General features: G+C 48.9%; 3 protein-coding genes across 3 annotated transcripts; 2 read left to right on the forward strand and 1 right to left on the reverse strand.

The window, feature by feature from the left end:
* The first annotated feature begins 625 nt into the window (after nucleotides 1-625).
* LOC135384265 (uncharacterized) lies at nucleotides 626-1279 on the forward strand. The gene has a single exon (XM_064613476.1). The coding sequence runs from the start codon at nucleotides 626-628 to the stop codon at nucleotides 1277-1279; it is 654 nt and encodes a 217-aa protein (XP_064469546.1).
* Nucleotides 1280-4117: 2838 nt separating this feature from the next.
* LOC135384266 (uncharacterized) lies at nucleotides 4118-5362 on the forward strand. Its single transcript, XM_064613477.1, has one exon. It carries the CDS (start codon nucleotides 4118-4120, stop codon nucleotides 5360-5362), a length of 1245 nt encoding a protein of 414 aa, XP_064469547.1.
* A 2723-nt stretch (nucleotides 5363-8085) lies between these two features.
* On the reverse strand, nucleotides 8086-16450 carry LOC135384267 (glutamate receptor ionotropic, delta-1-like). The gene is made up of 5 exons (XM_064613478.1): nucleotides 16325-16450; nucleotides 12398-12533; nucleotides 12080-12309; nucleotides 8419-8678; nucleotides 8086-8308 (listed from the first exon to the last, which is right to left on the reverse strand). Exons 1-5 carry the CDS (start codon nucleotides 16436-16438, stop codon nucleotides 8086-8088), a joined length of 963 nt encoding a protein of 320 aa, XP_064469548.1. The 5' UTR covers nucleotides 16439-16450.
* Nucleotides 16451-17082: the final 632 nt, after the last annotated feature.

Below are 17082 nucleotides of genomic sequence, written 5' to 3' on the forward strand. Positions count from 1 at the left end.
GCAACAAAAGCCTTGACAGTTTCGAGAGCTGGACTCCAAAATCCAGGACGAAGTCGGCGATGACGCGTTCGAAGATGAGTACACTACAGCCACACGTTACTCGGACGATATTTACCTCGCCTTGGCAAGAGCATGTCGCATTATCGCGCCCAGTCCTGCCGTCGCACCCGCTCCTCGTGAGCCTCACCAGCTTCCATCCAGCATTAGAACGGTCGCTCTTCCGAAGTTGCAGATCCCCACATTTGCGGGCAAGGCAGAGGACTGGCAAGCGTTTTCGAATCCCTTCCGTACCACAATTCATAACTGCGAAGCTTTGCCCAGAATCGAAAAGTTTAAATATCTACTGTCCTACTTGTCGGGTCCAGCGAAACGTTCCGTCGAGGGAATTGCCATCGCTGAAGCGAATTACGACACGGCGATCACGACTTTACAGAATCGATTCGGTCGACCAGCGGCGCTCGTAGATGCTCACTTCGATTAGCTTCTCAATTTGCACCCTGTATCCTCGGCTCGAGGTGTAGAGAAGTTGCGAGAGCTCTACGACACCATCACCTTTAGAACCGGTTGCCTACAGAATCTTGGAGTTCCTCAGTCCCGTTACGCAGTAGTGTTGCACCGCGTAGTGATGCGCTGCATTCCGGAAGAGCTGTCCGTTGAGTTTCGCCAGCAACAGCTCGAGAAAGCGCCATCAAGTCCTCTTCAGCCGCCATGCGCTGAAGGGCAGATGTTAGACGAACGCTCCGAAACAGTTTCGAGCTTACTGGCCTTTCTTCGCAGTCATATCGAGAGCCGAGAGGATTGCAAGCTTGCTCAGCGTCGTGTGTCCCAAAGGGAACCGCTGGAGCAGCGACCCTGTCCCTCCCCGGAGCCGCCTGCCAGTTTCACGACAGCCCTCTCACTAGCAGCCCGCTCGACAAATCACCGTCCTCGTAATTGTCCGCTGTGTAACTGCCCTTCTCACGCTATTCAAGATTGCCACGCAGCTGTGTCTTCCACCGACAAGCGTAGAATTCTCTCAGCCAAGCGTTGCTGTTTCCGCTGCGGCAAATACAACCATGTCTCACGCAAATGCCGTTCCTTCAGGTACCTGACGTGCTCCACCAGCGATGAGCATCATCTGTCCCTCCTCTGCGACATCCAACGCCAGTCCTGCACGCTCCTCGCACAACCCCACCACGACGGCCACGTGCACTTGCCGTCCCACGCACATCCTCCTCCAAACCGCTCCCGTCTGGGCACTTGGACGGCAAGCCAACCGTCTCGTCCGCGTGCTCTTTGATACCGGTAGCCATCGCACTTACGTTCGACAGGACCTGTCCCACAGACTCTGCTGTCCCGTCTTCGGAACCAAGGACCTCACCGTGTACTCTTTTGGACGAAGCAAGGCTCCTACCACGCACGCTGGTCTTCGTCCACCAACCGAATGTATTTGCTCAATCAAGTAGGAACTGCTGAAACAAGAGCGAACGCTGGTTCGTGACCGCGTTTAGGATTGCATTCTAGGCATGTGTCGTCGAGTTCCCCATTCCTGTTAGTTTCTTGCAATAGGCTTAGTATGGACCAATCAGGGCCAGCCATCGGTAGGCTTAGAATTGACCAATTGGTGTGAAGAGCCAATCAGTGGGCTAAGAATGCACCATTCAGCATGAAGTGGGCAGAGCCAGTATTAAATTAGCCCTGGATGTTCGAGCATCAAGCGGTACACGGGCGCAACCATCCAAGAAGAAATGACGCAATTTGCTTCTATTACTCTCTTCGCTGTGAAACTTTCAATGCCGGTTCACATCGGTGCAAAGAACTCTCTTTTACGATTATCTGGGGTAACCTGGGATGAGCTGTCCACCTGGATGAGATACCACTGCAAGAGGGTAGCATTCTCTTTGACTAGTCAGCACGCTCATTGCCCCCTCATTATAGAGGCCCTTGAAGTTCCTGAAGTGTGCTCTGTCACTACCCAGACTCTGGACATACTGGCCCTCGGCAAACTGCGTGGCCTAGGGCTTGTTGCGGCCGATGCCCCGCTTCCCGGTAGCGTCACCGACGCCCACATCAGTGTTCTCATCGGATTCTATATTTATTGGACCCTCGTGTCAGGCAATATTCGCCGTCTCACCCCTGGTCTCACCGCAGTCGAAACCCGCTTTGGATGGCTAGTCCAAGGAGCCTACCCCGTCTCCGCCTCAGCCTGTCCTGCCATCACTACCGCGCTCTCGTTCGCAGGACCGCCATGTGAATTCGACATTGACCCGGCTGATGAGTGGCGGTTAGACGCCATCGGAATCACCGATGACCCCTCCGATCCCGTGCACTTACACCCAGCGTTGGACGAGTTTGAGCACCAGGTCGCCAAGATAGGCAAACGTTATCAAGTTCCGCTTCTCGTCAAGGACTCCTGCTTCGGCGAACTAGCGGACAACCGAACGATTGCAGAGGCCAGACTTTTTTCGCAGCTTCGTCGCCTTAGTCGCTTCGCTGTGCGCTTGATCGCTTCGCGATCAGCCCCATCTCATGCAGCAATATCACGACACGATATCTGAGTACTTCTCAGAAGGTCATGCAGAAGAGGTGCCCAACACGTCGAGCCAGCCGCCGAACCTCTATTACCTTCCTCACCATGCAGTCATACGCCAAGATGCTGTGCAACGAAGGTTCGGGTAGTCTTCGACGCCTCCTCGCATATACCCGGCGAACTCTCTCTGAATCAAGTTCTGCACCAAGGCCCGAATCTCAACGCTGACCTCCTCGTGCAACTTATCTCGTTCCGCTGCCATCCGGTCGTACTGATTGCAGACATTCGCAAGGCCTATCTGCAGATCGCGATATTTCCCGAGGATCGAGACGCCTTGCGTTTCCTTTGGACTAAGAAGCTACCTTCACCTCAAGAACCCCTACCGGACATCCTGGAATGGCGAATGACTCAAGTTGCATTCGGCGCCTCTTCCAGTCTATTTTTACTCGCCGCCACACTACGTCATCATCTCGCAGGCGCCGCTGACCGATACCCGGCTACCACCGAATGCTTAAAACATGGCTTTTATATCGACGACCTCATTGTCGGAGCAACCTCCGACGCCGACGCCTTCTGAATGTATCAGGACGCCGTTTCAATCTTGGCCAAAGCTGGCATGGAGCTCCGCAAATGGGCGTCTAACTCCCCAACCACGAATAGTCAGTTTCTACACGACGGCCTTGCCTATGACAACGTGTCGACTCAGCCTATGATCAAGGTGTTAGGTCTCCTCTGGCATCGACCCACCGACGAAATCACCTTCAACGTCGGTTCGGTCGTCGTGTACATCGCAAATCACCATGTCACCAAGAGGACCATTCTCCACGCACTAGCCCGCATCTTGACCCCCTGGGGTACTTGACCCCCTTCACGATATCCGCGCGCCTGTTGTTTCAGTCGTTGTGGAGTCTCGGTTACGGTTGGGATACCCCGCTTGCTCCCCAGCAACGCTCCGGTTGGACCGAATGGTGTTCGCAGTTACCAACCCTCAACACCATACGCTTGCCTCGCCACCTGACAACGGTATGTGACCTCGCGAAATCTTCTGGCGAGCTTCACGTTTTCGCTGACGCAAGTCCATGCGCCGAGGGCGCGGCGCTACACCTTCGAACGATCGCCTCCCAAGGCCAGTGGAACTGCAGTCTTCTCAACAGCGAGGGTCGGGTGGCTCCGCTCAAGACCATTTCCCTTCCACGCCTTGAACTCATCGGATGCCTCGCCGCCGCAAGCCTCGCTGCTCACATCCGGCAACTTCCGTTGCTCACATCTCTACCCACTTATTTTTGGACCGATTCCACAATAGCATTACACTGGATCACAGCCGACCTACCGTCCAAACCTGCTTTTGTCCAGCACCGCGTCACCGAAATCAAGGGCCTCTCCGCATCCGGAAGAAATCTACTGGCTTCGGTGGTCGCAAGGTGACGTCTGCGTCGGCGTGATTTCAGCGCCTCAGCGCGGCGAGCGGCTCGCTCAATCATCAGCCATCAGACTCTTCCGACCTATACTTGACGCATTCTCCGTGTCGGTGGCCGCCTTCCCAACCCAAGTAACCTAAAACACCCTATCCTGCTCCCAAGCCATTACCGCCTCCCGGCCCTCATTATCATGAATGCCCACCTCCGCCTCTGCCATGCAAGCATTCATACAACGCTCCTCGATCTCCGCGACGGATACTGGCTGCTCAAGGGACGACAAACTGTTAGACGCGTACTTCGTCAGTGCCTGCGGTGCCGCCGCACGAGACTTAGTGCAGAATCCGCGCCTGTCGCCCCACTACCTCGCGAGCGGATAACACCGACCACCACCTTCGACGTCACTGGTGTGGACTTCTGCGGCCCTCTGCATGTCCGAGTCAGCTCAAGCGCCTCATCTAAAGCATACGCGGCCCTCTTTACGTGTGCGGTGACTCGAGCGATTCACCTCGAGCTCGTCACAAACATGACTGCCCCGGCTTTCCTTCTCGCTTTCCGCCGTTTCGTCGCCCGACGCGGTGTTCCATCAATTGTATACTCCGACAATGCCCACAATTTACCCCGATGCGCTCACCTCCTCACTCTCCTGTCCACGGAACCCGTCCAAGATTTCGCCAGCAACCTCCGCATTACTTGGAGGTTTAACCCCTCTTCCGCCCCCTGGTGGGGTGGGTGGTGGGAGCGCATGATTCGCACGGTGGAGTCATCCCTAAGACTAACTCTCGGCCATAGTCGCAAGACATTCGAAGAACTCGCCACCATCCTTCACGAAGTCGAAGCGGTCGTAAACAGTAGACCCCTCACTAGCGTATCCACTGACCCTCAAGAGGTGTTCTCTCTTACCCCGTCTAATTTCCTTGTCGGGAGTCGTATTGCCAAGCTGCCGCTTCTCGAGAACGTCCAGCAAGAGAGCACGCCCTTGACGTCACGCAGACGGAGCGGACGACGTAAGCAAGCCATTGAAGTGTTCTGGAAGCGCTGGAAAAGGGAATATCTCCTCCAGCTCCGTTCTGTGCACCAAGGTGCTAGCGGATTTCCTACGGCTCTGAAGCCTGGTGATCTTGTCATCGTTGAAGACGACCGCTTCCCACCATTGTTGTGGAAAAACGCCATCTTTGTAGCCACGCACGCGGGGCGCGACGGGATCGTCAGGAGGTTCACTGCCAGACTCGCAAACGGAAGAGAAACGTTGCGTCCTGCTCAGCGTCTGTACCTACTAGAGGCCCACGAGGACACCACGGCCGCCCCCGGGAGGATGTTGGGAATTCACGAGGACGTTTCTGTCCACGCGAGTACCGAAAGAGAAGGAGGAATCGCGAGCTTGGCACTCGGGGCTGTACCTTCGTTCAGCCAGTTTGATTCCGCCCCTCTGGAATAAAGTGGGACCATATTCATGACAGCGGGTGTCCGAGTTTCGTTCCTGTAACACCCCTCCTAATGAAATTTTTTTGCAGCTAAAAAGAAACACCTTGTATATTGAAGCTAAACGCTTAGAAAGTACATTGGCGGAGGAAATAGTTGAAAATATGTTATAGATGTTTCTTTCAAAATTAGTGCTCAAGACTAACCATTTCGAGTACTGCACTTCATCGTAATTTTCAGGTCTCGTACCTTCGTAGCCCTTAATGCCATGCAGTTAATTTCTTCCACGCATATTGCTTTTGTGCCGCTGCACTGTTTGCTCTATCTTTCAGGTTGTAGGTTTTGCAGGTGGCCAGATAAAAAATCACCAAGTCGCCTGAAATGGTACCGTGATGTTACACGTAAGGTTAGTCTGCGCAGTGTGCCAACATGTTGCACGTGCCGCAGGGTAGGACTGAGGATAATTTCGACCGCCTCGTTTGCAGAGTCGCCGCGTTTGCAAAATTTTCACTTTTTCGGCGCGTAGCTGCTTTTCTGCAAGTACCAGATGTTTAACATGGGTGACATCGTTTTGCGCATCGTCCGCGCACAGCATACGGTCTGCTCTACAAGCTCTGTTCATCGTACGCCCTTACAAAGGAGCACTTAGGTTTTTGTGTTCTCATGTGTTCTGCCTAGATGAAGTGATATGAAGACAACAGGAGCGACGGAAACAGGCGCTTTCTCCACTTCTGTCAATTGTCTTTCCAATAACTATTGGGAAAGGGGATAATGTTTCACGGTTTTGTATCTCATGACATCATCCATCCTGCAGGAAATAGACACTTTTCATTTCGCACCTTGTGTGTGACATTCGTCAAATTACTGCATACATGTTGCTCTGACGGGGTTACATTCGAGTGGTGGCAACGGAACCTCGGCCATTTCTGAAGTGAATTTTGTTTCACTACGCTATGCGAGCTTGTCATGAACAACATGTGTGATGGACATGAACCACGTCCTGTGTGGGCGACGCTACCAATTGGGACAACGGGCGGTCCCAATTGTAGGACTTAAGTTGTCACTGACTATAGAACCTTAAAGTTGGAGCAAACAGTATACATCAGCACATGAGCAATAAGCGTCGAAAGAAATAACCGCATACGAAGATACGAGGCCTGAAAGTTGTTAGGAACCGCAGCGCTCGAAATGGTCTGTCTTGAACACTGTTAAAAAAAATGAGAGAAAAACAACTATTTAGATAGATAGGTAGATCTTTTCAGCTATTTCCCCCGCCAATGCACTTCCTAAGCACTAGGCTTCAATATACAGGGTGGTCCACCAACCATGACAGAAATTCATAGTAAATAACGTAGGCCCCGGAGAGGCATGCGGTCAAGGAATTTTTTGTGCCAATAACTTTTGCCACATGTTGGTGGCACATTTTTATTTCATTTCAAATGACGGAAAGTTAATTTCTTGTAATGCAATGGCAATTGCCGAAATAAATTCGCCGAAAATTCGTGAAAATGAGCCCTTGGCTCCGCCTCTTTTTTGACGGCTCGTAGTTTGAGCGCAAAGCTGAGAAGAAAGGAAGTTACATTGACACGCCACACGAGGGGGGAATGGTTACAAGCCGTCGGGTGACCTCATTTTTGATAAGATAGCTCTGATTCCCGCACTTATCGCGCGCGCTAAATTTGTTCCGTGGGTAAAGCTTGCAATTACCATTGCATTACGAGTGGGATTATGTGATATACTGAGTAAAATGACCACGGGGAACCCATTTCCTCAAAGAAAACGTTAGGTTGCCTCGGGAAATTTCGGAGTTTAATTCAAGAAATTACTTTTTCGTCAAATTAAATGAAACAAAAATGTGCCACCAACATGTGGCAAAAGTTATTCGCAGAAAAAATTCCTTGACCGCATGTCTCTCCGGGGCCTACGTTTTTTACTATGAATTTCTATCATGGTTGGTGGATCACCCTGTATATTGCAACGAACAACATCTGAGAGGTCGACCGGATCACCCTGCCTGGTTCTGCCTGAAATCATCCTGTGCAGGCTTCACCTAAGTAGCCGAAGGTCAATGCACCATAGCGAAGGCTGTTCCCCAGTGGCTTCACAACCTCCTGCGTCGTCATGGAACCCGAAAAGTATGCACTTCCTTGCTCCACTCTGAAGCGTCACTTCAAAAATGGGCGAGGAGCTGAAGAGAACAACAGAGACGCAGAGACATAGCGATTTCATGTGCATGTTTAGCAGACAAGGATCAGTCTTTACAACTTCTTTCTTCAAAAATTTTGAAAAGGTTTCACAATCCTTTTAAAAGTATTCACGCATACATATGCGAAGACATACGGTATTCGCATAGCTTATAGTTATCCATCACTATCCTATACCGAGGTATCCAGATTAATGTGTGCTATTATATACCTTTGCTGCATACGTTGTACCTCGCTATGTACAAGGTTTTGGAGAGATAATTTGTGCACAACAGGGTTTAAAGAATCTTCTCTGAGTGTTGTGCGGAGCAATATCATCTTCTCTCTCCAAAACCGAACAAGTAATGTGCGATCACTTCAGCAAGCCAATTCTGCCTTTTCTCTCACTCATGCCTGCCAAGTCATGTACTACACGCCCTTTCCTTCTCTCCGGGTTTAAATGACGTCATGGCATTCTGAGAGAGAGCAAGCGAAGCATCCAACACACACACACACACAGGGGAAAAAAAGAAACTCTGAGAAGTCGTAAAATCTGTCAGTGTGCTGGTCTCACAAACAGAAGTTCGAGAGCTAGCATACATGTAGATAATGCGACTCCACAGAGGAGAATCATCGTAGCGCCGAACATGTCTGAAAGGTCGAGGACATCGAATGTAGACGCGTCCCTTGAAGCGACCTCTTGCTTCTTTGCTGAATAGCGGAATGTGTCGTCCCTCTCCCACTTGAGGAAGTGGCCGGTCTCCACAAGATGCCTTGATCTGTATAAGAAAAATAATGGAACCAGCTTCACTGATCATATTTCTACCTCAGAGCCTCAACGAAAGAGAAACTGAAACTCAGTTTCTGCAGAAGGAGAGGGAAGGCTCACTTTCGGCTGAAAATCTCCCCGTAGAAGCATGTCTTCTGCAGCGCAAGAGAGAAAAAAGTAGTGCCGAAGTCTCCCGTCGAGACCTTCAGGGTGGAAACATTCATCTCGGCAAGGGCACCGCGCAACCCCAGCCGAGTGTCGATATAACTGTAACTTTCCTTTGCCGCCTTCTGCAAACCCAGTGTCTTGCGCTCCACTAAAAGGTCTGGATTCTTCTCGACCTGTTGCCGTATGAGGTTCAATGTCCCGGCGGTTGAGCTCTGCAATGTACACAGGCAAAGAATGCTATTTCGAAAACCAACGATCATCTGCTGATCGCTTTTATTTGCTGATTGACGTCATAACAATTAAGATACAGTAGCTGTTTTCTTTTTTTTTACCACAGCTTGCAAGCTGCAGCTGAGAGCTGAAGGGCTGAAGCCAACAAATCACACAAGGGTTAGAGTGACGCCCAAACTGCTCTGTTTCTTATATTCTTATAATTCGTTCAATTTAATGGGTGAGAAAAGGCAAGCTGTGCAGTGGTGTCTTTAAAAATGTGGTTCCACACAATTAGAGACTGCCCATTTCTGCTCTCTGGGGATTCTGCACTTTTTGACGGATTCACTGTCATATCCTGAGTTGTATAATAATGCAGAGTTGTCTCGAATCGCTCACGATGTCTTCACATTTACGTTTTAAAGAAAAAACGGTAGTATAATCAACCAATCTGGAATGGTGGTCTTTGGTTGCCACATGCCTTCGGGAAGCAACCAGTTGTGTGGCCATTCGAAACACACTTTATTTTCATAATTGCGAGAATCTCGGAAAGCGTCATTGACCGAAGCTTTGTGGTTCACGCAAATCTAGTGAGGCAGTGAGTATGGATCACATAAATGTCTCTCCGGTTATGTTGCGCAATCCTAAATCGCAACGAGAGGCATTGCTCAAAGCATCAGAGTATGCGAAACAGCCCACTGAGTAGGCGTTACTATCAATTTGCTTCAGAGTATTATTTCCCGAAAGATATTTTCGATAGGCATCTTATGTTAAAATCTGCTATGAAATTTTTCGTAAGATAAAATGTGGTAGAAAGAGGTTATGGGTGAGACTAGGGAGTTTTATAGAGTCATTTTCGTTCGTACGAAAGGACCGATTCGTGTTTCACGCATGCGCATTAGAAATCGTAATGACTCACTCGATCTGAGTCGTTTTGTTTTATTCCCCGGCAACGAATGATTGCCACCGCTACGCAAAATGCCAGGTGCTTGCCCTAGTGCTTGTGGAACTATGTGGAACCGCCGAGAACAGCGGTGGCGAAGTCGCGGCCTGCGTAGCTACCTAGCGCAAAAAAAGAAAAAGAAAACAATCCCGCAGCTGAGGACAACGTTCGCGACGACGAACAAATGGAAGTGATTTAACCGGTGTGCGACGCACCGATAAGGACAAGTTCACTAAAGTTGGTGCGGCTTTGTTTTATTCTTACGTTGGACGAAAGCATCTTATGGTACGAATGTTGTCGCGGATAAACCTGTCCATGTTCGGTACAACATGCGTCTAACAATAATCGTTCGTGACTTTAGGTCGCAAGACAAATGTGCCAACGTACGTCTGCGAGCAGGCGTTTTCTGTGATGAATCTGAACTTACGTTCACAGCTATACCAAAACTAACACCACAACGTGCAAAGTTTCCTCATAACAAAGCAAATAAAAGGATTGCTGACCCTGTGACTGAGCAACTCCAAGTAACCCAAATATATACGTTGTGGCTTTAAGTTCTAAGATGTGTCGTCTATATCAGAAAGAGGCTATCCCAAAGCCGTCGTATGCGGCCCGCGTAGTTCCTCCGTGGTTCAATGCAGCCCGCGGACAATAATGAGTTCGGCACCCCTGGCCTAGAGGATGGTTACGATTCCACACGCATTTTGGGCAAGTTGTGGCAAGAGCGTGTTCAATAGCTGCATTTCACACGATAGAAAGCGTCGAGTAGTTGGGCCAGAACGTGTGCCCCAGGTGAAAAGCCTGTTTGGGGATATAAGGCGGTTACAAGTATGCAAAGTGACTCATTCCCCTTCGTCGTTTGTTTAGTCCTTGTAGTCTTCTTATGGACAGATGTTCGCGGGTGACAAATGAATTCATTAACCTGCAATGTTCACACTACATCATGGAAGGGCGCGAACACGGGTAATACGCTCGTTGCTTTTACTGCTTTCGTGACCCTTTCGTTCACACTGCTCCGAACGGCGGTAATGACGGCACTACCGTCCTCCACTTCAAACTCTGCTCCGTTCAATTATTCGATCTGTACTCAAGGTCCGCACTTGTAATACGTATAATGTCGCTGTGACAAATCAGGATAACAGTTGTAGAATATACATTCATTGTATATTATATCATCATATATTGTATTTTACTCACAGAACTAAAAAACGGTGCCCGTTGTGAACAGCACACCGCATACATTCTACTGTTTCCACTCACCCGACACATTTACTTCCACGTCTCTCAGCAGCTGCTACGACTCGGTCTTCATATTTACGTTTCGGTTGCCCTTGTGTCAGCTGTTGTACAACATTTAGTACTGCATTAGAGCTTTGATTAGAATTTCGTACACAGGCTACGTATCCGCCAATGTTTGCTGTCCGTGCCGCTGCTGTTCTTCTCCCAGCATTCTTGCTCGCGGAGCGCGCTCATTGGTACAAAGTCGCCTCAGTGTCTCAGCCGCTGTCAGCTAGCGTCAAAGCGGCTCAGTGGTTAGCGTGCTGGCCATGTCACGTCGAGACTGGGAAGTACCCCGGTTTCGAATCCAGGTGGCGGCTGTACTGTCTGGATTTTTCTTCGGTTTTCTACAGACAGGGGGGTTTCAGACATATGTCGGCACAGTTCGCTTAGAAGTCGGCCCGGGACGTCAGTCGTGACGTTGCCCACCTCTGTGAGGCCGACAACGGCGAGCGCTTTCACCACCGCAATCTCAACTCCCGCGTCGCGGCTTTTGACACATTCGCGGCCTCCGCGGAATTCACGGGAACATGTGTCATGTGAGTCGGGATTCATGTGTGAACATGACAAGTTAACCGGCATCTCCGTCGCTCGCGGCGTTCACTGCTGTAGTGTGAACGTATATGGCATCAAAGCGAAAAATGCCTTCTTGCATCGTCTTCATTCATTAACTCCAGACGGAGTCGCTCAAGTGCAGGCATCTGCTTGAGAGCACGTTGACGACACCATGACTGACGTCCTGAATTTCGTCCCAGCTTGAGCTATCCGGGCGGAGCGAGGTATAGTGTAAAGTGTTTAACACGGAGAAAACCATGTGTAAATGATCCATCATATCAGGTACTTGCTGCTCAAATAGATTTGGAGAGGAATTATTCGTCCGGTTTACTAAAACTCGCTTAAGTTGGCTACCGGAGATGTTTCCGAATCGGTCGTTTGGTTCGGGCAGAAAACACTCACTAAAACTCCCGATTAAGTTTCAGCCTGTATACGTTGCCCTTGCCCATTCCTGCATGTTTACTTTGCCGTTACGTTTTTTTTTTAATTGCCATTCCTTTTACTTATGCCGGGTATAACATGTCATGCAGCCTTTCATATGTACCCTCGCAACGTGGGCGTGTCATATTCGCGTATTTCACGGCGGCGATGTGCAACAGAACGTATGAACGGTATGCTTTAACAAACCATGATAAATCGAGCCTGCGCCGTGCCATTGGCAGTTCCAGCGGCGACCTTTCCAGCACGTATCGCACGTTCCAACTGGGGCACGGTGTCAATCTGTTCATCGTATTCGGGAACGTTGAGTAGGGATAAGAGCAAGCAGCTGTACGCGTTTGCAGTCACAGTGGTCAGCAAAAGCCAGGAGCCCAGCAGGAACCGGAAGCTGGTTGTCTTGTAAGCTGAGCGCCAGCCGCCTGTGAAGTGTCACGAGGGCAAGCGGAGACAGAACATGACATGTAAACTTTCATGGAATTGAGGCACAGTTAGGCGGAGGAAACGTACTTTGATGAGTAAGCGTTGCCAACAGCAGCCAAAAGTCCGGGGGTTGGCCCACAAGAAATCGGCGCGGCGTCCACCGCCAAAGAAGGCCAAGTACAAGAGACGTTGTAGCTAGGGATGCCAAAATACACAACCAGACCTGCAACAGCAGAGTAGTGACAACCAAACAGTGTGCTGGGTCTCCAATGACAGCCTTTGAATTTGTTTCTGTGCGTCCTACAATGTTTGCTTATCGTCGGATGGTCAAATTTAACACAGCCTCGCTTACTACTGTAATTTGCGTAGAGGGAACCCGATACAACTTCGTCGCAGTAAAAAAGAAGAAAAGAAAGAAGTAGGTGAATCTAAATTACCAATTATCAGCAACCAATTCCTGGTCATATGCTAACCATAACACTGCCCATGTTTACAAGGACTCTCTTGGTCTTCCTGTGGGGCGTCTTCGAACGGCCTACCGGGCTTCGCCATGTGCGGCGATTGTCGGGAAGTATGGCTTGCAGGGACTGCGGCTGTTCACAAATTTATTTATTTATTTTCAATACCCTCAGGGTCACAGAAGGGGGAGGGACTTGATTCAATAGATAGTATAACAACAAGCATAGGTACAATAAGGCGCACTGGACACTCACAGGAGAGTATAGCGTAGTGAAAACAACGTAATTACACCTTTCTGCCCACTCTGTGAAGCTTAAAGCCACACCACAATAATAGCACGCCACATTACATTCTTTTCTTCCCTTACTTTTGTTTCCATTTTTCTTGGCGCACCGTATACAGGAAGTAGCCAAACGTTTTCCAGCAGGAGTAGGAAAAGGTAGCGTTAAATGATACCGAAAATGGGATGCAGTATTAATATTTCATTTTCACTTCTCCTCGAGTAAAGAAACTGGGCCCGAATTCTCAAGCACGACCGTAAGTAACGATATGATGCGCCTAAAACGTCGCAGCCTGCGACGCGCGTACGACGGCGTCGTGAGCGGTCATAAGCACGATTCACAAAGCTATCGTCATGGGGGGGGGGGGGGGGGGGGGTACCCACTTTGCTGAGTAAGGGAGAGTTGCTCATTTCCTGCCATCTGCAACTCGGAAAGAAACAGCCAGCGGATGAGAGAGTACGTTTTCACTATGGTAACGATGACAAAAATTTGCAATCGTAGAGTCTTCCCGTTAGAAGAAGAAGAAGTGGTCCGTCCCCAATAGACCTCTCCCGGTTTGTAAACAAATGACGTCATAGTGTTTGACAGCGCCACCAATTTGGTACAGTTGAACTATGCTCGAAGCTAGGGGCGAACAAGGTCGCGCCCGAAAGCCACGGTCTTGAAGGTATTACGATGGTCCCTGAAAGGGACGCGACCTTCGGTCCTACTTTTCTTCCCATAGGAGGCAGCGAACAAGTGCCCATTCGTGGAACCCAGCCCTCCCCATTCCGTTTTGCTTCGATTTCAGTCTGTCTACCAATGTCATGATGACGTTTGTCGGGTAGAGGTCTATTGTTTTCTTACTGCACGTGTTCTCGGTCTTTCGATAGCCAAGCTTGATAATCACAGGCTAAACAGGCTATCACAGGCTAATCACAGGGTAAACGTGTTCGACGGCCTAATTTTACGGAGCGCGAAATTGATGCACATGTTGAAGGTTATCAAACCAATATATGCGCCATTGACGCTACGGGGGATGGTCCCCAAGAGAGTGTGGCAAAATGCAATGCGTGGGCGCGTATTACCTAGTCTTTGTTTACCGTCTCCAAATCCACCGCTGCCAACTACGCCACCATCTTTCCTCGTAAGACCGCTCGGGAGCTCTCGCAGGATTCCGCCGTAAGCTGCGAGGATTTTGCGACGCGCGGCCATCGTGATTCTAGACTTCGTCGTAGCTTTCTCTACGACCGAGTTACAACAGATTCCATCGTACGAGCTTTTTGTAAGAATATCCAGTCTTCTCGGATTGCGGTGAAAGGGGCTAGACAGACTGGTTGAAGCCAAACATTCCTATAAGACGATGGAAAATAACTGTTCTGAGGCCTGAAACAGACAGACAAACACAACACAAGCCTCAATGCCTTAGAACATGAACAGCAGAAAAGTCTGATTTAGACGACGACTGCCATAGTTCTGCTGTTCATGCCTATAAGGCACGATGCCTCAAAGCAGTAAATGCCCCGTTTTATCAGGATTCCCGTGGTAAAACGAGACAAGAGTGCGGCTTGCAATGCCTATACATAACATGACCTCTTCGCATAACATGCGCTGGATGCAAAACAGTAAGTTGCCCTTCTTTTCCTGGACGGTTCTGTCCAGAGAAGGCTCACTCAGTGCCCTGTATAGAATCAAACTGCGCCATATAAGTTTCGATCAATGCGGCCGTGCGGATTTATCTATTGTGCGCTTAGAGGGAGTATAACCCGGGAATGCGTATAACTCCCATACATCAGTAACAAGCTCGTTGTCGAACGCCGAATACAGTAGCGTTCTGACCTGCGCACATCGTTTTAATAGAAGATGATGTCGCTTTTCATATAAACCGAGATCACTCTGTGTTTTTTCTCTTTTTCATATCAGTCAACTGAGCACACCCGCATCTTAAATTCCAGCCTGCGTTGATAGAACAGTCTTCCATAATGAAGCTACGCAGATAGAAAGAAAGTGAACTGCAGAATTTTGCGCCATTTTTTTTTCCAAATCCTACGTTCACCTGCTCATACTTATTTCTCCCTATTGTTGTTCAGCCGAGCATGACGGTACCTAAATGTAGCAAAGTACACAAGTAGCAATATATCTTGGCCAAGTCCGAAGGTAATCAGACTTCAGGTTCAGGAGATACCTGGTGCAAAAAAGAAAGTGTCCAATATGACACCGCGTCTCATTTTACTCCACCTTATTCTTTGAAATGACGAGTAACTGAAACTGATCCCAAACTGAAAACCACTAAAATCTCATAATTTTTGTTGAACTGGAACTGAACTGAAAAAAAAAAAAAAAAATCGGCGGTTACCCGTTCGCGAAACGGTTCAGGCGTAATGAGAGAGTCGAAAGCGAAGCTGAACAAAACAAAACTGCAACCCAAATGCGCGAGGTAGTTCCGCCTTGCAGCTATTGCGTTCATTCAGTTGCGTTAGTTTTGAGGTCCTGCGCTGCTTGATTTCACCAGCTGAAGTAACACCGATTAATCACCGGATACTTTGGACGCCAAATGTAAGCTGAAATGACATTCTAAACATAATTGTGTCGGAGATCCTAGTATGGCGAGCCAAATTTCTTGCTCCCGAAGTAGAAATAGTAGCGCCTGACTGCTCGTTCGGGAAGGCGCCTTTTCCAACGGGCCTGAGTCAACACTGAGCATGCACGCTATGTAATGTTACATGGCATAATTCAATATATGTGGTCAGAAAGGGCAATAAACGCCATTGTTCGTGTTTTATTTATTGATTTTTCGTTTATTTTTGATTTCTTTTGGCAGTTGTAGGCTTCCTTGTACGCGATTTTTGTCGTTCAGCAACCCCCAAATTTTGATTTTGAGCTGTGAAAATAATGGCCAGTCCCTCAGCAGGACGTAACAGGGGTATACGATGAATGAACTTCCATAGTACTATATGCTACCACAACGTTGCACCAGAAATGCAGATCTGTAACACGCAGTGTTGTTGTGAACCAGTGATGTGTCGCAACAACGCATGTGTGCAACAACAACAAAAGTACATTTGTGTTATTTGAGAATCGTAAGGATGTGCTTGCTCTTAACCCATGGCAATCTGCTCAAAATTCACCTCCATGAACCGGTTCGAATCGGTTCAGGAACGCCTTCCAGGCCTTGGGAAACTCAGAGCGTCTGCTCTTTCTATCTCGCCAAATGTTCACATATGGTGATTGTGCATACACGTCGTGTTCATTGAGAGGACGTTGTTCCGGTCGTACCGTTTCTTCTCATACGTACCTCAAAGCGGAAGGGTTGAGTAATTGCTTTTTTGAAGGGTAGTCGTCTTGGTACTTTGGTGACGAACGCAAATGTGTCCACCAGGTATGGGTACACGAAGTCGACGTACCGCATTCTGGAGTAAGAAATGCTGAGACCTCCCAAGGCGATGTCCACTTCCTAGAGATGCTCACTCAATGAAACACATAAGGAGGGACAAACGAATGAACTTGATAAACGGGCGTGTCCACTCGAAATATTGTGAGGATTTATCTAAGTTGTGAGGGAGCATGTAATTTCTAGCTCGTCCCTAATGGGAGTGTCGCACCCGGGAACATGTATCCCGTGCGATGTGTCATGTGTGTCAGACAGATATGGCAATGTTTGGCACCCCTTCACAGTCAACTTCGCAAAATTTCTCTTCCGAAATTAGCTTACATATTAAATACACAGATTTCAATGATTCACACTGTATCTGAAACTAACAAAGCCCCAGCGATAGCAACATCATGATGGCGTCAGCTAGGCACATGAATGGGAGCGCATTGCAGGCGATTGTCTCCGAACTCGTCTGCTTCTCGTTTACACCGCAATAGGGTAAAGTCGGGCTACTTGAAGACGGGGGTAAGTTGAGGACAGTTTCGGGTTTTTGCGTGTGATTTTGTTAGCAATATTTTGTTCTCGTCTGTGACACCAGGGTGAGCACAGTCATTGTGTTTTTTAGAAATACGTGAGACGCTGCTTTGCAGATGTGGTCGAGGTAAGAGGGGGCTTTTTTG

This window comes from Ornithodoros turicata, chromosome 2 (assembly GCF_037126465.1).
Source record: "Ornithodoros turicata isolate Travis chromosome 2, ASM3712646v1, whole genome shotgun sequence".
Lineage (NCBI taxonomy): Eukaryota > Metazoa > Arthropoda > Arachnida > Ixodida > Argasidae > Ornithodoros > Ornithodoros turicata.